Source organism: Platichthys flesus, chromosome 8 (genome assembly GCF_949316205.1).
Source record: "Platichthys flesus chromosome 8, fPlaFle2.1, whole genome shotgun sequence".
Lineage (NCBI taxonomy): Eukaryota > Metazoa > Chordata > Actinopteri > Pleuronectiformes > Pleuronectidae > Platichthys > Platichthys flesus.
Window position 1 is genome coordinate 20,389,684 of NC_084952.1, and position 17,650 is coordinate 20,407,333.

General features: G+C 41.4%; 1 protein-coding gene across 1 annotated transcript in view; it reads right to left on the minus strand.

The window, feature by feature from the left end:
• Positions 1-17,650, minus strand: part of il1rapl2 (interleukin 1 receptor accessory protein-like 2) — a 305,540-nt gene that overhangs the window by 20,128 nt on the left and 267,762 nt on the right. The window contains exons 7-8 of the mRNA XM_062394184.1: positions 11,493-11,625; positions 3,253-3,398 (exon numbers count right to left, since the gene is read on the minus strand). Coding sequence (XP_062250168.1) covers positions 3,253-3,398; positions 11,493-11,625 — 279 coding nt within the window. The remainder of the gene's footprint in view (positions 1-3,252; positions 3,399-11,492; positions 11,626-17,650) is intronic.

A 17,650-nucleotide genomic window follows, 5' to 3' on the forward strand; every position in this document is an offset into this window, starting at 1 on the left:
CACTGCAGTGTGAGAGCACACCCCTAATTTAATCTCACACACACATGAAATCAAGCTTTGATAACTTGTGTTGAATTAGGGTAACTTGTGCTTTGTTTAGTCTGTCGTGTTGTGTTCAGGAGCCTTAATATGACTCTATAAGCCTCAAGGCTTCAGGCCAGGAGGTGCCAGAGCAGTAGTCTGGCTAGTTAGAGTGGTTAGAGAAACAATATACCGGTGCACATAGCCTCCCTGGAGCCGCATTCACACATTTCACACTGATAAACCGCACACGTAGTTATGCACGTTTGCATAGCTACTTCGGCTAGCATCACTATTTCCGCTAGAGGACTTTTAGGCTTAAAACACAGTGTAAATGACGCCGCTTCAAGTCGAATATGTATGTCGGGACATGCAGACACTTGGATGACACCACACAAGCAGTGGAGGAATGTTGTGTTTTTTTCAGTTGGTTTATTAAATCTGAATAAAGGGATCACTTTGGCTGCAACACTGTTTACCCCTGAGACTCCAAAAGTGTTAAGGGGACTCAAACATTTCACCAACCCCCCCCCCCCCCCCCCCCCCCTTCGGCAAAGTGGTGAGTAGATAATGAGTGCATTTTCTTTTTTAGGGGACTTATCTCTTTAACAGTCCCTTTTGTGATAATTGATCTGCGTTAGATTTTTCCCGGTCCAATGCAAATGAAAAATAAGAAACATTTGTCATCATTAGGATATAGAGCAGTTCATATTTGGATGGTATCAATGTGGCAATACTCACATGTTTCAACTTGAATGTTAAACTGAAGCTTGATTGAAAAAATGTATAACCCAGATCAAAGTGCAGTGAGATATTTTTGCAAAAGCGTTCAGCCCTAATGCCAACCAGCTAGCCACTCAGAACAGGCCAGCAGGAAAAGCAGTAAACACAGAGGAGCATATTTCATTTAGAATCAGAAGAAAACACGTATCGGAAGCATAGAGAGCGCTTACAGTGGCACAAAGAAATACCGTGAAGCCATTGAATAATCTAAACGTGGTCATAGCTACTTCAGTATTCTGCTGCGGGTTTATGTCTTATATTCTTTTTATTTGGTGGATAATAATGTGCACTCTCAAATACAGGGCCATGCGTTTAAACATTGCCATAATAGATGTATTGTATCTAATCTTATCTTATTACACGTAATGTCCCCCCTGAGGGGAGTGTACAGTTTGTGCTTCTGTGCTTCTATCAGATGTGTTCATACACATATGCGGAATATTCTGTAAACTATAGCCAATGTGCTTATGGGTTAAAAGTAGAGCACTGTACACACACAAACACATACTCTCACAGACACACAGTTTCCTGTTCTCATCCAAGTGATTATAGTGTTAAAGAGTGACGACCCCACAATTCTCATCCTGACCCCCTCTGGAGGTGTGTGTCTGTGTGTATGTATGTGTGTGTGTCTGTGTCTGCGCGCGCTTGTGTCTGTGTGTGAGTCCCTAGGGTCCTAGTTAAGTATAGTAAGATAGATTTGACACCCAAGGCACTCAGCAGAAGTCAGACAGGGAGAGAAAAATACCTGTTTCAGTCCCTCCTCTCGCTCTCTCCTTTATTTCCTCTTCACTTCGTCTTCCCAATTCTCTCTCACCCCCCCTCACCCTCTCTACCTTCATCTCTCTATCTGCATCTATTATTTCTCCATTGTTCTCTATCTCCTACCATTCCACTGCCTGTTTGTCTCTTTCCACCTTCACCAATTCTCCCTGCCCTTGCTTTTCTGCATTTATTTCTCCTGGTGGGCATTTATGCGGCTCTCTTTTCCATTGAGAATGAGGTAACGGACACAATTCATGTCCTCCCACAGTGCTGTTTCCCTGTTTCTCTGGGCCGTGGCCTTCTGACTCAAACAGGCCTGTTCTCTCAGCTCATCAGATAGGAAGCAAGATACCGCCGTTCCGCAATAAATGTTTTACAAAGCGAGCGGTGCCCTTATGCATTGTCTCCATCTGTGGTGCTTTTTATTGTGGTGTGTTTTTTTTTTAATCACACTTTCTGGAGACCACCTGCCAGGTAAACAGTTCAGCACTGTGAAATCTGGCATCTTGAATTTTAAGTCTGGATGAAGTCAGACATTATGTAAATGACACGACTTTCTTTCATTCAGCTACAGCTACCGAGATGTTTGAAATTAAGCTGCAGACGACCTTCTACATCTCACACATTTCACAATAACAGCATACAGTTAACGTCTTAATTATCTTGGAAGCTGTTCACATCCACAAATATTTACTGGGCCATAAAAGACAGCATAAATTCCTGAGCTGGAAGGGTATTCCATGTTAGCAGAACCATAAAGAGAGATGGAATATGTCCCAGGTAACTAGAGCAGACGCGGTTTTATGTTTACTGAGCCAGAGTGAAAAATAAATAACTTCTTTTTGGATAATATACTGTGAAAGCTTTGAATCTAGAGGTTCTCTATTTGGTAATGACAGATACACTTCTAAATATCAATGACCAACATGTTGTATCATGTTTGTTCAATGACACAGATATGAAACTTTTTCCTGGTCACAAGTAGTGTGGTACACTATTATTCTACATTGTGTGAAGATTCAAGAGAAACGATAGAATCTGATTATTTGTCTAAGAGGTGTGGGTAGGTATTATTTAAATTCAGTCCTAGCAAGACTAGTTTATCACCACTGTTTCCAGTCTTACAGCTTAACTGGGATCAGCTAAGCATTGTTGAATTTTTAAGGTGATGTTTCCGTTACAGGACGAGCATAGCTACAAAAAGTCTCTCAAGGCTACACGTTGTTTATAATGATAAATGAAAACACCACTGAGAGATTGCGCAACTTTATATAATAACTTGTTTTCCTCTTTCCTGTAATTCAATTGATAATTGCTTCTATATCTTATTCAAAGAGTGCAAGGAAGATAAAGAAATGGATCTCATTTTGCAGCAGAAAGCAGCTATGGGTTGTCACAGGGCTCCACTCTAGGCCCCATACATGAACAATTCCTCATAATGGTTACCAGAAGTACAGACAATCAGAGTTTACAGATACAATTACAAATTTGAACCATGTCCTGCTGGTTGCTTTCATGAGTAATTTACCTGCAACCTGTTTGTGATAATTTCAGCTTGAAGAAAAGCAACAATAACGAGATGATAACACATTGGCAGGGTTTGTTTATATTTGCGGCATGGTAAAAAAGCAGCTGGATATCAAGAGAGAAGAAGAAGGGGAATTCAAAGAGAGTGTAATCTACCTTTCTTCTGCAGTATAGCACTCCCACTGCGCTTCCCTATATGGTTCTCCACATAACAGGTGTAGTTGGCCAGGTCTGTCTCATCCACAGCATCAAATGTTAGGGATAGCTGCACCTCCTTCTCCCCTAAATGCTCCCTCAAGATCCTAGACAAACAAAGAGAAGACAATGGTAGTCATAGAAAGCAGAAACATCTTTGTCCTTTTATTTGCTGATTTAAAAACCCTTCAAGGAATACAGGGAGGAGGATTTGAAAAGAGCAGAGAATAGAAAAACATATTTGAAAATATTAGAATGAATGTGTGTTTCCTCTCACTCAGAGTGCTCCTTAAAATAATAAAAAGAAGGGGGAGGTGGAGGATGAAGTGTGAGAGCAGAAAGGACTAAACATCTTCGAGACAGGAGGAGCTCCACGTCTCCCAAATGTATTCCCTGTAAGGAGGAGGAAGGAACTGAGAGAGGTGAACAGGAAGAGGAAGAGGAAGAGAGGAGAGGTGGGGGGAAGTCAGGAGTGGAGCAGAGAAGAGAGCAGATGAAAAAGGAGGACAGAGGGAGACATGCCTAGAAAACATTGGTGACAGCTGGAAGCAGCCTCTCTCCTTATGGTGAGGTGATACTCCTGTAAAGGCCTGCTAGAACAAGGTGGTGGAGGCGGAGGAGGAGGTGGAGGAGGAGGAGGAGGAGGAGGGGGAGGGGAGTGAACTGATGTTTGGGTCACAATTTGCTGCTTAAAGCTTGATTTAAGGTCAAATTCAGCAATGATATCTGATATCGCACTAACTGTGCTCTACATGCAAATCATCACAACTGTCCTTTGTGCTGGTGAAGACCAATTAATGTTGATCGTATGCAGTCTGAGTTTACACACGTGTCCAATGACACTGTGTTTGTGTGCGGGTTTAGTCAGCAGGGTCTGAATGAATGAATCCACATTTACATACATGTATATTGAATACATATACATATCTGTATAAGACAAATCTGTATAGTCATTATAGGTTGACATGTGCATTGAGACCAATGTGAAAATGCTTTGTTCTAATACAGAACACCTTGTGCCCGCCACCAGAATGACATGTTAGGATTAAACTGTAGTGAGGAGAAGGTGCATTTGCACAAATAAAGCAATATGACAGTGTCTCAGACAGAACAGAGGTGGAACTGTGTGTGATATTTTTACAGAATGGCTTCCAAGTTTTTTCCACAAGGTTTTATTTGTAACTTTAAACATTTATAAGTAACATTTTTAATTTACCTGAAGTGAATGTTAAACGTGCACAGTTTCCATTACCTCGCTCACACAAAGCCATTATTAAGCAATTAGAAGTCTGTGGAGAAACTTCTGCTGTACTGGTTAGGACGGAGCCACGGTGGATTCCCTCTGACATGATTTGCATTTGAATTTTTTTACAACATCAGAAGAGAAGGAAATAAAACAAAGAGAGACCGAAATATCCCTGGTTCCCGTTAGCTGAGCTGAGTCTGGCTGAGATTTGTTTTGTCGTGGTGTGGTTTGACTCTCCAGTGATCAGCCAAGCCAAAGGCAGCAGGATTTTGATGGGGGAAAAAGAAACAGCATTTCCCAAACAGAATCAGCCCCAATGTCAAAACACACCAGGCTGTGCCACAGATCCTTTTTATTACTCTTATTTACAGAGGTCTGGATTGCCCAGGTTCTAACACTAGTATTTTGGGGTTGACACAGACCAAACATGTCGAGCAGCGAAAAGGCAACCTGTCGTTTCATCATGTGGTTCTGTTGGTGCTTCACAATCAAAGAGAACAACATGTGTCACTCAGAGCTTGTGTCTAAGTGCCTACATTCATAGAATATCAATATGTGGACCCTGTGGGAAGCGAACTCCCAACCTCCTCAATATCAATGCTCAATGACTCTTTATCGAGAGAGCCTAAGTCAAATGTTATCAATATTGTGAAGGCAAAGATCACAGCAAGAATTATGAATTATTAAAGTCAAGTGTTCCTGACGAAATACACCGAGCACCTCGGATCACATCTCTGTGTGCATGTGTGTGTGTGCAAGTGTGTGTATTAGTGATGTTGAAAGTGTGCATCACTCTGATGTGTACCTTCAGAGGTCACAGTCAAAAGCAGTGACTTGTTTTTAATGTCAATGTAAAAGTTCATCAAAGTTAAAAAGTCCAAAGTCTGTTTTAAAGGTAGCTCATCTTTCTCACAGACGCCCCCACATGCAAAACCAGGTATGGCAAGCCAATCAGAGCAGACTAGACTTTTTTTGGGAGGGGGCGGGGCTAAAACCTACGGTGGCCCTGAGAGCTCAACGAACAGCAACTTAAGAAAACACATGCATATGTTTCGCGATCGCTGAACTTAACAAATCACTTTTCATATTATCAACGTGAAAGTAACGATGAACGTGATTGAACGTCACGTTACTTTTTTTAATCATCATCGTATCAGGCCCTCATGAAATACCAGGAGCGGGCGTTTGTGTGTTGTGTGTGTCTGTAGCGGTCTGACCGGTCTCGGGTCTCGGGGCACCGACTCCGCCCACTCGCTCAGAAGAGGGGGCAAAATGTCTCTTCTGATAGTAAAGGTTTCAAACCCCTGCTCACTATGGACAATACATTTCCTCACAAACAGGGGCTTGCTTGTTAGCGCTGTTTATTCAGTTTAACAGGAGAAGACGGCATGTCTCTAGATCGGACCATCTTCAGAGCTCACTGTGGCTCTCTCCGAGCGAGTGGGCGGGGTCGGAGCCCCGGTGCGCTGGCCACACACACACACACACACACACACACACACACACACACACACACACACACACACACACACACACACACACACACACACACACACACACACACACACACACACACACACACCACCCACGCCCGCTCCTGGTATTTCATGAGGGCCTGATACGATGATTAAAAAAAGTAACGTGACGTTCAATCACGTTCATCGTTACTTTCACGTTAATAATATGAAAAGTGATTCGTTAAGTTCAGCGATCGCAAAACATATGCACAACACTGTACAGTACAGCCACTGTAGAGGGGCTGAAGAGCCTGTGCGGAACCGAAATTGTAAGGTGTATTGGACGTTTTAGTGTCTCCTGTGTCCATCCCTTTAAGCTGTCCTCTGGAAACACTTCCCTTGTGTTGTCGCCTCTATTTGCTGCGCGTTCGTCTATTTGCTGCACGTTCGTCTATCTGCAGCGCGTGTGTCTATTTGCAGAGCGTGTGACTATTTGCTGGGTGTTTCTGTAATGTGTTGTGTTGTGTTGTGAAATTGATGGAGATGTTTTCTTAATTTGCTTTTGTTTTGTCAACTTGCATGTGTTTTCTTAAGTTGCTGTTCGTTGAGCTCTCAGGGCCACCGTAAAAACCAAGCTTTTTAGCAAACAGTATGAGCAAAGTGATGAGTTTTCTTAACAATAGAGCATTTTAAACATTTTCTACAAATAACACATCATTCTTGTCGCATTGTTTGAGCGGTAGGATAATTTGGGATTATTTGCGTGACAAGTAACCTGTTCTCCTCCAGACGAGAAGAAGACTGGCTGAAGTAACTGCAGTTGCAGCAATGTACATGTGGTTGAAACAACAGAGGGAGTCAGCAGAGGAATGAGAAGTACGTGCTGAACAACAACTGCTGTCGTGAAACGCCAGAAGCCAGTGCTGTTGTGTTGTGTTGTGAGTTTCATTCTCAGGGTTGATTGGCTTTCATTATGCACATTTTCCGAGTTTCAAATAATGTAACTCAAGAGGTGGAGAGAAAATTGCTCCTCTGCATTGATTTTGAGTATAAGTGTGTCAAGAGTATTCTCGTAGCGTGATTTCGTTTTTTTACTGTATTTTTCAAGCTACTTTTTCCTTTTTTTTGATATCGTTCAGGTTTTTTTAAGTATTTCTTATTTTCTTCATTAAGTATTTTATCAATCAGACACTTTACAGAGCGAGCAAATAACTAGAAATATAAAATACACACTACTAATCAAACATTAAAAGTTCAGAATGCTGTGTTTAAGTAATGTTCGTTTGGGAGTTTAGGTCAGTCTCTGATGTGTGACAATAACTGCCTCTGCACAACACTTAAATACTTTAATAGATAAATTGCTTCATGGAAATATTGGCAGTTTTTCTAGTTTTCACATAGAAAAAAGGATGTTTTTTTGCTTATATCTTCTATGGTCCCAGAAATGAAAGGAAGGTCGAAGCAGTGAGACTCTGAGAGCAGAGGTACTGCACAGCTGATGTGAATTTCAAGCAGGTAAGGATGCCTCTCCACATCACTAGACATACGTGTAAATGGTGCCTTCAAGTGAAAATATGAAGCAAGCACCGACCCGAGTGGAAAATATTGTAATTGCAAATTCATCGCACATGAACCAAGCAAGAACTTTCATCGCTGAGTCGCAGAATTGTGAAGTAGTTCAACAGTGAAGCTGTGCCAACAACTGCAGTAAAACCGATGATGCTGCTCATAGTTATCGTGTTCGAGGTGGGTTTGGGCATATTTCTACTAAAAGCACTTGACTCCGTGATAAGGTGCATTTTCATCGTCAGCCAAAGACTGACAAAGGTTTCCTGTCTGTAGCACCAACTTCACAGGTGGCTGCTCTTCCTCTGTGGAGAAATAATAATGAGGTGAAAGTGTCAACAGCTCTCCCACACACTGCAGGGGAACAAGCCTCGGTTATCACAGGTATTCACTTTATCAATGAGGACACAAGGCGGTAATGTGCAAACAGACACAGTCTCACACAGTGCACAGGACAGGGCAGTATCAGAACGGGCAGAGGGAGCTCAACATGGACAGATTAATGTGCATCACAGCAGCAGTGTGTCGGAGTGGGCCAGAGGTTCGCACTGAAAGATAGAGAACTCATCAGGCAGAGGTTAATTTAATACACAGGGTGTGATTAGTTTCAAGTTTAAACACTAACGCTCATGCACAGTCCCGTACACTTTGTTTTTCTACATTACACTTGTGGGAGTAAATTTCCAGAGGCTAATACGTGTCTTAGCAGTGACAGAGAGCATCTCTCATGCTGGGAACCTTGGTTCGCGCCCCGATCAGTGAGCAGTCACCTCTGCCAGCTGCAGGGCTGCTGCTGTGGAGCTGAGGCTGACATCTTTTTGGAGAGAGTTGGTGAATAGCCGTGCAAAAGGCTTTTTTTTAGGTAGGAATGAACGTAGACAATATAATTGGTGGGCTGAACTGATGACATGTAACAGTTCTGGGGCAGAGGAGATCAATTTAAAATGTTCTCTAACCGTAAAGGCTTTGACTTTCAGACCGAGATCAGGGAGTTTGTGCTGATGATTAACATTATAAAAAAATGCAATTTCTTTCTAATTTGTAAACATAGCTTTTGACAGGTTGTCGTATTCTTTACTAAAAGACTCACAGACAAAGTGTGGTGCTACAGATCAGACGTCGGCGGGTACAATGGCTTGGGCATGTCCTCAAAATGGACCAGAACCAGATGCCAAAGATCGTCCTAAGACAGACACAACCCGGAAAATGCAAACAAGGTCGGACCAAAACAACATGGTGGCAAACCGTGATGGCTGAGCTGAAAGAGTTGGACCTGACATGCGGAGAGGTCCCACACGTAGCCCAGGACAGGCCTAGATGGAGGCAGTCCGCCTCATGCCCCTCAAGAGATGAAGAGGATAAAGTAAGTAAGTGCATCAGAAGTGAATGTAGAGTGGTGTGGCTCAAATGTGAAAAGAGAGAAGTCAGTGCAAACTCTTTGAACACTGAACAGGGAAATGTGTTAATAGTTCTTTATGGTCATTGTTGGTTAAACTTTGACATTTTTTGGAGTTATTTCAACAGTACAATAATACCCGTTTTAAACATCTGTTAGTGCTGGCAACCTGATTCCCTGCTTTAATATCACACTGTTATACTTGCTGTTGTTGTGCACACATCTGGGATCCTGTGTAATTAGGGATTGTCAGTAGGAGCAGTATGGGTGCAGTCACATTTAGTTTAAACTTGGTAACAAATCTTACCAAACTGTTGACTTGTTTACAGCTCGTTTGTCTGTCAACTCATCTTTATTTCCCCTTTGGACCTATTGCTATTGACGTTGCCATGTTGTAAAAAAAAAACTACTTTGTGTTGTCACAACCAAAACACCTGACAGAGAGAGCATAGAAAATACAACAAATGCTTTAAAAAAGCTTAAATTTAAAGTGTCTCTGCATAGATTACATATTCATTCAGTTACTCCAGCACACCAGTATTAACAAGAGGAGTTTGCAGCTGGGATTTATGTGCTTTAATCGTGTATACCACAATCAGTCATTACCCCTTAGAGCACTGGCAAAGCCCTGCACAGGAAACGTTATCACAGCAATGACAACAATAAAAACTGCATGTTTTGGGGGGTTTGTTATTGTACTAAATCGTTGTCTGGGGACCAGGAGAGTGGATCCTCTCTGATAAATATGTTTCCTTTCATCTTTAAAAAACATTCAACATAAAACAAATATTAATCTGGATAAAAGCTTTGTTAAGTTTCTCTCTGAAAACCGCAGAACCATATGAGCCCACTCTGTCACATGTGCTGTGCTTATACAGAGGTTTGTGCAAATTCTGGCAGTGGATTGATCAAAATGAACGTATTTAGCAATCTACTTTAAGGGAATAACACATATATGTTACATTGATACATTTTCTGAAACACTCAATGAGAGACATCTGTTTGAAGTTGTTTTCCGTAGGCTCAGTGTTTTTTTTTGCTACGTATACACTCTAACTTCCTCAAGTTTTAGGAACCTGGAGCCTCACCTTATTCTAGCAGTTTTTTTGAACACCTAAACTGTGACAGTGTCATCCATCATTGCCTGTCCCATTGTTCAAGTCAATGAATTGTAAAGCGTCTTTAAAACAGACTTTGGAAGAATAAATAGGTGGACTGGCTGCGACTGGATACCTGGACCCACAGCCACCCATTCGTGCCCAGCAGACGGTTGGGGCTAAATTTACATTGATTTGATATCAAATGTCCGGTGTCGACAGAGAGTATTCGGGCCGAGACTTCTTCTTCTTTTCACCGCAAAATGTCTGACTGGTTTCTTCTATCACATGAGTCAAACTTTGATACTTTTACAAGTGATTCAAACAGTGATACGTTCTGTAGGCGTTTCAGCTGATAACATTTTGACAGCAGCTATCTGTACATGAATACAGATAAAACCAATTAGTCAATGCATTCTTGTCAATGTGTTTGACTTCTTCTGCTCTTTACAGAGACTGTTTACCCATGAACAGAAACCAGCCGATTTGGAGGTAGACTAGTACTTGAGATTTTGAGTTCGTTGTTTCATTTAAACGGTTCTAATGGCTAACTGGTACCATACACATTGTGTAGAGCTAAAGTTAAGCTCAGACAATTTCAACGTCTCCAGAGACATGTTGACAGACAGCAGATTGTGGAACGTTTGCAAACTCCTGGATCGTCGAGGCAAAGCTCCTGGACCAGCTGCTGGTTCTCCACTGTGACTTCTGAGAGATTCACACAAATCTCACTCTCAACAAAAGCAACAGCCCTTTGCCTTTAGCCTGTATATTTAAATCATGAAAAATCGCTGAGCTAAATTCACAACTAAGTCTTGGTCTTAAGGACAATTTATGTAGAAGTTTCCATGCAACATTAAAAAGATATCTACATACATATATATAAATTACAACATAATGCTCTCCTTCTTGTTTAAAAAAAAAAGGAGCCTTCAAGAAAAAGGTGTCTGTGTCTGATTGGGGCCACGCCCTTGAAGAGGGCTCTGAAGGTTTCCAAGGTGATCCAGCAGGTTATTATAATGATATTCGATGTCCCACCGACAATCAGGGTTTCCCCAACACAGAGCCATGTAATTGGTCCCAGTAGGAGAGAGAATGAATTCATTAAACTTTATTATTAGTATTCATAATTCTTTAGGAAAAATGAGAAGGAATCTGTCGGAGAGCCCTCGATGAGTCATAAATCATAAGAGGGTAAATTAAATGCTGACAGTGCGAGGAGTGCAGCTGGAGTCCAGTCTTCTCAGAAATTAATTAACAACAGAGACCTGTAAACTTGAGTGTGTGTAATTGATTCTCTCTCTCAGTGTTTCATTGCAGGGGGTGGAAAAAGCAACTTGAGGATATTAATTATGAACAAGCGACATTGGTTAATTTTCCTGAATGGTTAGCGGCACGCACACGTGGTTCAGTGAGTCGATGCTGCGTGGTGTGTTTACCTGACTTCACTTTCTTTAATGTGTCCCGCCAGCTCTTCCACAAACTTCTCCCCTTTCATCCAGTAGATGATGGGCCTCCTGTTCTCTCCACTGTAGCCGAAGAAGGCCTTGCAGTCCAAGCTGAGAGGCATACCTGCAACACACACCACAATACACTGTTACAGTACACACTACTGCGCGATGACAGGCGGCAACATTCTCTCCACTGTCACCGCAACATGCTGTGGTTTGGGCGAAGGGGAAAACACAAAGGTAAGACAACAACATGACCGTGTCTATGAAGGCAAACAGTAAAACCTGCAATGGTCCAGTTTAAGCAAAGGAAGCAATTAATGAAGAATTTGGCGTTTTAAAGGAGCTTATAATGTAAAACCAGGGGCCTGTTGCCACCCTTAGGAACAAAGATAGACATCCACTGTAGGTGGGCCTCAGGGTGCCTGCGTGACGTCACCGCAATTTAGAAAGATAATCAAAGGTTTAACAGATAATTCTCCTGGTGGCAAAATGATCATGAGTGAGAAAAGAGGGAAACAGTAAGAGTTACTAAAGTTACTTCTAAACAAAAACCTCCTCTCCCTGTGACCGATGGTGATGTGTAACTTTTTGCTCTTTGTGGGAGCCACATTCAATTTTTCATTTACATACAATTTATTGTTGTTTTTAAGGGGAAGGAGGGTGATGGCAGTTACTGTCATTTACCTCAGTTTCGTCTTCAGCCTCAATATGAATAGTAGATAAACGGACTTTAGACTTCAGCGTTACATTTTCTTATTCTTTTTAATTTGCAATTATTAAAAATTTTAACCTCACAACCTTTGGATACATTTTTTGTTAGACTTGGCTTCAATTCTAACAAATTGCCGCTAAACCCACAGGTCAACCAGGGGGACCCCGGGAGCTAAGCTGCTTTGGCACTAATAGTTGGCACTGGAAGGAATAACTGAGATGAAATGGTTTTTGGATGTAACTCCTAGGGACACTTGGCCTATGTACAAGTGAACTGTATCTCCAAAAATGAGTTATATTATATACGATAATTGTGTCCTTAATGTGTTGAAAGGGCAGAAGGCAACACACAAACAAGCACACACACACATACACACACACACACACACACACACACACACACACCTAATCATACGTATTTGAGTTTAGTCCTTACCCACACATGCTCTCACACACCCTCCAGTAAGACCTTGAAACCACCAGTCTCTGATTACAGCTATCAATGGTGATGATGGAGCATGAGCGTTCAGATGAGCGCTACCTCGTCAGGCAGTCAATTAGCAGATAATTATGATATAGTGCAGTATTATCATAATGATAGCTCTATCATTACAGTCAAGCACCTCCACTGAATGCTAAGGTTGAGTGTTTGTTTGTTGTCAGATAACTGAATGTTAACACTGAACACTTTTGGTATTGACTCTAGCCGGCCTCATGCAGAGCGAGTGGGGATTGCTGGGGTTGCTGTGCGAGTGTCTCTCTCGTCTTTGTGTAAACTAATCCCTGGAATTTCTATTTCAGAAAGAAATTTCCAAAAGTAAAACATTTCCCAGCCTGGCCAGGTGTTGGCTTTCATTTTTATCTCGTTGTCGTGGCAAAATACAAACCGTTTCATATGGAATTGTCATATTTCTTTTCGTTTGCATTCATTGCATCATTCAGTCTGAGGGAGCAGACAGAGAGCTTTGAGTTGTGTCTGTCTCCAAAATGGTAAATCCTACAAGCCAACAATATGGTTTGCAAAGCCTCAAACGTCTCACATGTGGGTGTTGGTGGGTGGTCACAGTGTAGGGTGTAGGGGTCTGAGTGAAATTAATTTACACACACAATTAACACACACACAAACACACACGATCAGGCAAAATTAGTTTGTTTTTTTTATTTACCAGTTCTGCAGTGTGTGAGTATTTGTGTGCGTGTGTGTGTGTGTGTGTGTGTGTGTGTGTGTGTGTGTGTGTGTGTGTGTGTGTGTGCGTGCGTGTATGTGCCTGTGTGTTAGCTCCACAGTAATTGATTAGCACCCTGAGGGAGTGTTTGTGTTCTCAGCATGTTATGGTGATTAAATTCATCAGTTTTGTTTGCACTTGTGTGGCATGAGGGTGTATGTATAGGTTGGGGGACCTTGTGTGTCTATGTGTGCGTTGATCACCAGAAAATAACAACACGGGTCCTGACAACCAGTCCACAAATAATTCCAGCAGGTAACTGTTGTGTGTTTGGGGCTAAAGCAGCAGGACGAACACCACTGAAAGGTTGGGGCTGTCATCAGTACTCTGTACCAGTAACTGATGGGAGCTTTCCCACATCTGTGCATCATCACTTCACACACCTGCTGAGTGCGATCACAGCTGTAGTCTCTGGTGTTAACCATTGTGGAAGCTCTCCTTTTGACCAATCACAGGTGAGATGAGGTCTCATCACGCGGGGCAAAACTGATCTGAGTCCAGTCTTTGTTAATTAAGTTCACATGGACTCTTGTGTGCTGTTTAGTGAGGCCTCTCACATATTCATCACACAAACATGCACGTAATAAAGCAGGAGGAACGGCTGGTTATCAGACATCTTCATCTGTTTCCCTCTGCCTGTAAAGCCGTGTGTTTTAAGGTCGGCTCATGTCTCTGGCACAGATTATGTTTACACTGCACAAATAAATAAATAATAACAATCATAATAATTCTGCTGCAGCATTTCATTTGTTGGCATGAGTCAGGAATGAAAAGAAGATTAATCTTCTGCTCTAAATATAGTCGCTGTATATGTTATTTCATGTCTGTTCTCCATTGCAAAGTTCCAGGTGTCAATCAACTGATCAAATGATGTGCAAAATAAAAGCAGTTTGGTTTTGATATCAAGTCTGCAATGCTCTCAGACACTGATATTTTCAAATAATTTCCTCACATTTGGATTCAGCTGTATGAGAGAACCAAAATGTCTGACTTAGTTGCTTTATACATTTTCCGTGATTTCCTGCTACCTGGTGAGTAAAAAGCAGTATTAGTTAAGTCCAGAGAAGTGCTTTTGAATGCAGTTCACATTCTCAGATACTTTTCATAGTTTGTCTTTCTTTTTTCGAATTGGACTGAATTGCAGGCTATAGGCTACAGAAAATATAAGGTATTTATTTCAACTGAATACTGTTTATTTACTATGTAAAGCAATGTATCATGAATACAGTATTCACAGTTTTGAGTGATTTTAAGCACGCATTCATCATTCCATTTTATTTATTAATAAATTAAAAAAAATATATATAATGTTTTAAAATCAATATTCAACAGTCGACCATTAGATTTTAACAAATTTAAAAAAAAATCTTTGATACATTTCCAATCAGACATGATAACTTTCATACACCTTCCTTATGATAAAAAGGTTTTGAATATCAATATCTTCCAATTTCCTGTTTATTATTTTTGTGACATTTATTTCATACTTTATAACAACGAACTGAACGTAACCAACTGTATAAATACCAAAGCACGACTTGGTCTCAATAAAATCCTCAAGAAGGCCCAGCAGAGGTTGTACTTCCTGCGCCAGCTTAGGAAGCTGGCGCAGCAAACAACCTGCCTCAGGAGCTGCTGATCCTGTTTTACACTGCAGCCATCGAGTCTGTTCTCTGCACATCCATAACTGTCTGGTTTGGATCGGCCACCAAATTGGATAAGAACAGACTCCAACGGACAGTCAGGTCTGCAGGAAAGATCATCGGTGCCAACCTGCCCACCATCCAGGACCTGTACACATCCAGAGTCAGGAAACGGGCAGGAAAGATCACTGCAGACCCCTCTCACCCTGGACACAACCTTTTCCAACTCCTCCCCTCTGGTAGGCGCTACAGATCGCTGTCCACCAAAACCACCAGACACAAAAACAGTTTCTTCCCCCTCGCCGTCTCACTACTGAACAGTCAACCCACTCTGGCACTGTGCAATAACTCTGGATCCTTATAATAACCACTGTACAGTTACTCCCGGAATTAAATTATATTATATATAATATATATTATAATTATATTTAATTATGTTTACTTATTTCACTCACACTGGATAATTGTAATATGCACACCTGCACTTCTTTTCTTAGACCGTCGCACTGTTCGGACTGTTTGTATTGTTTTGTTTTGTTTTGTTATGTTTGTTTTTGTGATGTTTATTCTGTGTAAGCACCTGAGAGCCACTTTACCGAGTCAAATTCCCTGTTTGTGAAAACTTACTTGGCCAATAAAACTGATTCTGATTCTGATTCTGATGTCAGTAGAAACTGATCCGAAGAAGTCAATGATCTTTCCATTCATGAACAGTGAGCAGAAGGAGCAGGGGATGATGGGAAATTCATGGAGGCACAGAGGGAGTCTGTCTTCTTTGCTTCTTCCTCTATAACTATTGTAACTTCGGTTCACATCATTAGTCTTTTGCGCTTGTCAGTCTTCGGGTTTCCCTCGTCCTTGATTTTTTCCTTTCTGTTCACCAAAGCAGATTCTCTCTCATCTCTCCGCTTCTCGCTGTCTCCTCTGCGCACCTTCTGTGTGTCAGGTTTCTCTTTGTTATTATTCACCATCTATGTCTGCTCAGTCTTTCTCCTCCTGCCTCCTGTTCCTGTCGATGTGGACAGACACTCTTTAACTTCAGCACTAACAAAATACTGACGCTTTCAGCAGCAGCACTGCAGAGATTCAGTTCACTGGAGAAATGTCACTGAAGCGGAGTTCTGTTCACAACTTTCACTGGTTCTGGCTAACACATGAAATACCTTGATCTAATGACCACTGTTGCTCAGGAGTTTATCATACAGCCATGCATCGTCTTCTAGAGAGCAACTAGTGGTGGTCCTGTGAGCTCGACACATTTCTAAAAACATTTCAAAATGGTTTGTCGATAGTTTGTTCAGGAACACTTTACAAATACCATTTGGAAGTACATGGTTTTCAAGTTGGGTATGAAAAGATATCGTTTGAAAAGTAACTAAAGTAATGACAAATTTAGGAGAGCTAAATAGAATTTGCCTACAGAGCCAACAGGCCTCTGAGATTTAACTGATTAGAAGTGTAAAGTTGCATAGAATGGAAATGCTCCTCTTAGGTACTTGAGGATGCAGTTAAGTATGGGCGGAGGATGCAGTTAAGTAAGGGCCGTGTGGCCTAGTGGTTAGAGTGATGGTTCTTCAACAAGAAGGTTGCCGGGTCAAACCCCATTCTCTCCCATCTGCATGCTGAAGTGTCCTTGGCAAGATACTGAACCCCTAAATGGCTCCTCGTTAATGTTGAGTGTACTAATTGTAAGTCGCTTTGTACAAAAGCGTCAGACAAATGTAATGTAAAAGTATATTTAGTTGACTATTCTAGGCTACCGTAAGGGTCCCTTGAGTTATTATTTGACAATCTTCAGTTACTTCATATGTCTACTCAAATAACAGATACGATTTTTTCGACAGCTGTATATATTTTCAGATAAAAATTTCACAGAAAGAAATCACAGATTCAAAAAAAGACAAGTTTTTTTTCAGCATTTTTTACCTCTGAACCTTTACAATAAACCACTTGGGGCATAGTGCAACGGCTCAGATGACTGTGTGGCCCTTCCAGAGATAAATTTCTTATTTCTCTCCCGTTAAAGAAGGGGACCTCACAAAGTAAAACTAGAAAACTAACAATATTTCAACTAAGAAAGAGAACTAATGCAAACATTTACATTATGACCCACTGAAGAGGGCTGATCTCTGAAGTACTCAGCTCTTTAAAGTATAGTAGTTAAAACCATTTCAGCTCAGACAGCTACATCGGTAGAATGATGATGTTTTCTCCTCATCATTTGTGCTCCACGCTGCCACAACCTCCCAAAGATAATTAAAAGGAAATTGAAAGAAAGTTTGAAAAGGCTCACTCAGGAAACCACAGCATATTAAAAGGAGGATGCCAAACAACAGTTCAAAAGTTTCACCCACCAGCTTTGTAGCAACTAAAAAGGGCTGGAGGCTCCCGGCCAAACAGAAACGTCTCAGGTGGAGTATTATAGCACAGAAACAACTTGTCTCTGTGAGGCCTTTTTGCATAAAGTACATATGAGGGAGAGCCCTTTGAACCTTGAACACATTGGGATTGATGATTGACAAAACAGTATTCATGTAATGAGGGAAATTAATCACTGAAAACT